The sequence below is a fragment of the Loa loa genome (assembly GCF_000183805.2).
Source record: "Loa loa unplaced genomic scaffold supercont3.130, whole genome shotgun sequence".
In the NCBI taxonomy this organism is placed as follows: Eukaryota; Metazoa; Nematoda; class Chromadorea; order Rhabditida; family Onchocercidae; genus Loa; species Loa loa.
The window spans coordinates 1-5,343 of record NW_018108310.1 but is presented as its reverse complement, the minus strand read 5'-3'; the positions used below and the strand labels follow the sequence as shown (position 1 = coordinate 5,343).

Below are 5,343 nucleotides of genomic sequence, written 5' to 3'. Positions count from 1 at the left end.
ATGTCGAGTTGGTTGACGTTTTTCCGGTGAGTTTATTAGATGGATGATCTTCCTATACAAAATTTCGCATTATATATTATTCAGACGTTTGTTTTTATCTTGATTAAACTTATTCTAGAAGAGTGTTTAACTAAAAATTTTCGAAAACGATACATTGTTGTCGCCATACAGTTTTCACGTTAGTTATAATTTTTAGTTCATTTTGCAATTTATTTGTTGAATCAGTTAATTAAATAGGATAATTTAAAAAAAGAAAAGGATTGCAAGAGAGTAACATGTAATGTGCAACAATATCAGTGACTAAATTGAGAACTATAAGAGATTATAAAGCGATGAGTTCGACATTTTTTAATTAAATTTATGAAAACGAGGACCTATTTGTTGGTTTTAATCTGATATAAAAGTTGATTAAATGTAAAGAATATTCCAGGTTAAGGAAAATAGACGAGAAAGAAGGGAATTCGGCGGAAGAACTGGGAACTACACCGTTAAATCCATCAATTCTACAGGAACTGGATGAGGAACAGCAGGCTCATATAAGGGAAGTATGGCTTTCTACATCTCTTTTTTATTATCAGTCTGTAATCTTCTTCACTTTGATCAACTTAAATTATTGTGTTGTTGGAGCTAATAATGCTACTGTAATTAATAGATTCATATTCGAAATGACTATCTTGATAATGAAGGATAAAAATCTACATAATCGTGCCGAGTTCTTGTTAATCTTGGCATTAATTTAACAAATCAATTCGGTCAATCCAATACAGTTTCTATTGGCTTCCTCATTACAGGTTTTTCGGCGAGCAGAACAGTCACAGAAAGAAGCCCGAATTGTGCTGAACACAAAAAAGCTTTCGAGACTGAGTGATGCAAGGTTTCGAGGGACAGTTGACGAAAATGAAGAATTTTTTACCGTTCGAAACGAAAGCTTTGTGCAGATGGATTCACTTCCAGAAAGTACGGACTTATTTGGTTTTACATGTGAACTGAGGAAATCTTTACATGATTTGCACAAAGTTATAAGTTGATAACCAAACTAATTCTCAACATTCTCTTGAAGCAATAGAAGTCACAGAGGTATGCGATTCGTTACTCGATCCTAGCAACAGTTGTTCAGAATACCTGGTGGACGGCTCTGAAGACACTAAAAGGTTTTTTTTCTTTTTTTTGGGAATATTTTTCGTTTATATAATAATTACTATAGTGATAAAATTCAACGAGAAAGCGACAGTGGTACCACTGATCGAATTCTAAGAACGTATAACTGGAAACTGTTTTCATGGAGATAATTTTAGATTCATTTAGCGAACACTCTGGAAATTTTACACAAAGCATTAAACGACTTAGTAGGCAGTTATACCGCTGGATGAGCTCCCTTGATGATGACGGAGGTGATATACTAAAGTCTGCACAAAAATGTGAGTCTTAAAAATGAATAAATGATTCGTTAAAGTTATGAATAAGCAAGCAAGTAGATCCTTGGTGCTATTTCATAAGCAGTACTAATCAAATGAAAAAAAAAGGTGGGTGGTCATTTTGAATGAGATTAATAACTGTTCTTTATTTGCAGTGGTTCGCTTTTCAACTCCTCTTAGTATAGAAACGGATACAGATTTTGCGAAATATGTATCTAAGATGTCGCACGAAATTTGCACAATGGCCATTGCTGATTCTGTCTGTAAGATTGTTCTGGATCAATACTGTCACTGGTTGTGCACTGTTATATTTACTGCTGTATATAACGAATTAAAACTGAAATATGGGACCGACGCAGAGATAGGTAGATACTGTTCCGAACTCACAATTGACATCTTCAAAAGTGTCTACATGAATGCGGTGGAATTACTTTGTGGCCAAGAACAGCTACATGCGACTTGGTCCAGAAGTGACCAAAACATGCAAACTGCTTTACTGCGTGTTTCCTCTACAACCTTTAAAAAGTCAGTTTCTTGTCAATGTATTCAATCCTTGGCACATCTCATTGACCAGGAATCAACGCTGTATCGCCATTCAGGTAACTTTCTATATAGTTGGATTTGTTTTAATATAAAATACAAAGGATCTGCTGAATTCAAATATGAAGCTATAGGATTGATAAAATTTTTGATTAAACTCAGTTTGCAGAATTCGATGATGATTGTGGGGAAGAATTCTGTTATGTGCTTTTGGAGGAAGATAAAGAGAAGCTTTCGCAAGAATTAACATCTGTATTACAGAACTTCGCAGAAGAACTCTGGATTCATATTTTAGCCTTAGTCCTGGCCGATCTTATGCTGAAAAAGCAAGGATCCACGCTACAGGAACAGTTTCCCGGAATCAACTTAATTTCATCGGTTGAGGAAAACATTCAGGAAAGAAAGCGAAACTCTTTCTCTTCTATAGATGATTACAGCAATCTCGATGAAAATAGTTGCAGTATGTCATCTGATGAATTTGTAAATGAATACACTTTATTGAACAATGAAAAACAGAGCCTATATCTCTATACGAAGCAACAAGTTCATGGTAAGATAAGTCCGCCACTTACACTGTACGAAATGGATTTGACTCGAGATATTTACCTGAATCCTTCATTTATTGGCGCCTGCGAAACTAGAAAGCAGAGTAGACCGGTATCCAGAAGTAGTTCTGATTCAGAATTTTCAGAAACAGAGTGGAATACCGAGCAACAAACCGATTCAGAAAGTTATTACAACGAGAGTTTTTACGTGGGAAAAACCACATCCGCTGCAGTGGAACAGTTAAACAATGACGAAGAAACAAGAAACACTGAAGTAATAAAATACATAGAACGAATCATCAAAGAAGTCGAGTGTGTTGTATCAGATGAAGCGACATTAAAAACGATTCCGAATGAAAAGGTTTCCGGTCAAGAAAGGAATATGTATAATCCAGAATTCGACCTGACGACTAATTTGGAGGGATGGTCATCCTCTACATTAAATACGATGATACATCACGCAACGTCCATCTTTGACAGCAAAGCAAAATTGGAACACTATATGGAAACAAATATGGTATGTTCAGACTTGAAGTCTTCAAGTGACAGCCAGGAAATGAAACAGAATGGAAGAAAAAATGTATTAATTGAAAAGGAGCAGAATTCATCGCATTCCGAGTCTCTCTTAGATTTAACAACTAAAAATACAAGCAATTATAATGAACTTGAAGAGGATAATATGTACGATGTAATATCTTTCCCTTATCAGATTCACAAAGTTCGTAATGAACAGATGCCTTCGGACTCATGTTTTTCATCGACTGACGAGGGTAGAGCTTCGAATGTTTCGCGATTAATGCTAGAAATGGAACTCCGAAATTGCAGGGAAGAATCAGTTTGGCGATTCAACGACTTTAAAGCCGAAAAATTCGAAAACTGCCATAAATTTGACGAATTACATAACACTGAGGTAGCTACAACACAGGTTGCTATTGATAAAAAATTAATATACGAAGACAACAGAGATCTCTTCAATAACGATTTGGATGAACGATATTTGATATCTAGAAAACAGCAATCAGACTCGATCTCGAACTTGAAATTTGATGAAACCAATTCTACTGCTTCGGATATTTTAGATGAGATATATTCTGATTACGATATGGTAAAGAAAAGGGAAAGGAATAAGGAGGAACAATCATTCACAGTGAAGGGACGAGAGTGGAGTGAATCTGCAAACGAAGAAGCCGACAAAAAATTCCAGATTCAAGAGATGAATATAATTCGAAAATTCGAAACATATGGAACAAAATCTGATGAATTAGCAACGGCTGAAATAACAAGATCTGAGGATCAGAAAACAGATGACCTGCGACAGATTAAAGTGAAAAATGAAGGGTTAGCTCTCAGACACTCGATAAATGGAACAAAACAGGAAGGAATAAAATATAACGACTTAAAAGTCGAGAGAGAAGAGTGGAAAGTTGAGGGTGACGAAACATATCAGAACGGTGGTTCATGTCTCATAGGGGAAGAAAGGAACAGTAAAGGTAGCTCGCCAGGAGTTCTAGAACCATTTACGGTGAGTAATACTGACGATATTTACCAAACGCTAAGAAGTAAAAAGGCTGGAGTGAAGAAGCTGGAGGTTTTAGAAGTGTCGATCGAGGACGAGCGAAAAGACGTCAGAAATGTCATACGTACGGCCGAGGGTACCAAGCAAGCAAAAGCACCAATTCAAAGTTCTCCAGAAAACAGGGATTCAATAGAAGAATCTGAACTATTCAAGAGCTCGAGTGAAAAAAGATCAAAGAAAGACCCAGCAACTTTAGAATCTGACGAGGCATCTTTACTTGGCAATAGTTTTGAAAAAGTTCTGGATGAGAAACTGGAAAGCAATATCGAGGCAACAGAAATCAATAAAAGCATCAATAAAAGAAGCAGATTAACAGCTGAGATAAAAGCAAAAAGTGAAACTGACGGCTTAGTCTTTGAGCTTCACTTAGACCGAAACCTTGACCAAAAGAATTTGGGCACAGAAATACAAGGAACTGAAATTGGGATTAGGCCAACTTATCATGCAACATCTGCAAGCGATGTTGCCCTATCTGCAACGTCAGGTCCGTATTCGCCGCAGGAATCCGTGGATGTTCAGATGAATCCGATTCAAAATATCCTACCATCCGATGCAATTGATGAATCAGTAATGGTTGAAAAGGAAAATGAAGAAAATGTTCTAAATGATGATATGGAACATCTAGTGGATGCAATTAGCAGTAAGGATACAACCATTGACAGAATTTCATTTGATGATACGATTTCAATCGGTGTTCTGAAGACAACAGAGAATCTGTTACCAGTTCACCAGACGACGGGATATGATCAGTCATTAACACAGGAAGAAATGAGACACGTTACAAGCGTTACTAGCATAGCTGAAAAGGAAATCAATGTTCAGAAAGCTGCCTTCAGCAAGGAATTCGAATTTGAATTAACCCAGGACGAACTAAAGCATATAGCACGTGTTTCGTGCATGGCTGAAGAAGCTTTCGGCAAACGTCAAACAATACAAAGATCTGAGGAATTGATTGAAGAGGAAGGCGTGAAGTCGGATTACGAAGAATATGACGTGGAGGAAAAGGAATCAGAGAAATTTTCGGAACACAGTCAATCAAAAGCAAGTTCTGCAACGTCAGGTCCGGATTCGCCGCAGGAATCCGTGGATGTTCAGATGAATCCGATTCAAAATATCCTACCATCCGATGCAATTGATGAATCAGTAATGGTTGAAAAGGAAAATGAAGAAAATGTTCTAAATGATGATATGGAACATCTAGTGGATGCAATTAGCAGTAAGGATACAACCATTGACAGAATTTCATTTGATGATACGATTTCAATCG

At 36.7% G+C, this 5,343-nt stretch overlaps 1 protein-coding gene across 1 annotated transcript; it reads left to right on the top strand.

Annotated features, from left to right (window-relative positions):
* LOAG_03343 (hypothetical protein) lies at window positions 1-5,292 on the top strand (the record flags this gene model as incomplete). The annotated part of the gene is made up of 6 exons (XM_003138880.1): window positions 1-26; window positions 431-545; window positions 792-957; window positions 1,296-1,418; window positions 1,571-2,014; window positions 2,125-5,292. Coding segments are annotated over 6 exons (4,041 nt in total), but the record flags the coding sequence as incomplete, so codon positions are not given.
* Between the last annotated feature and the right edge of the window lie 51 nt (window positions 5,293-5,343).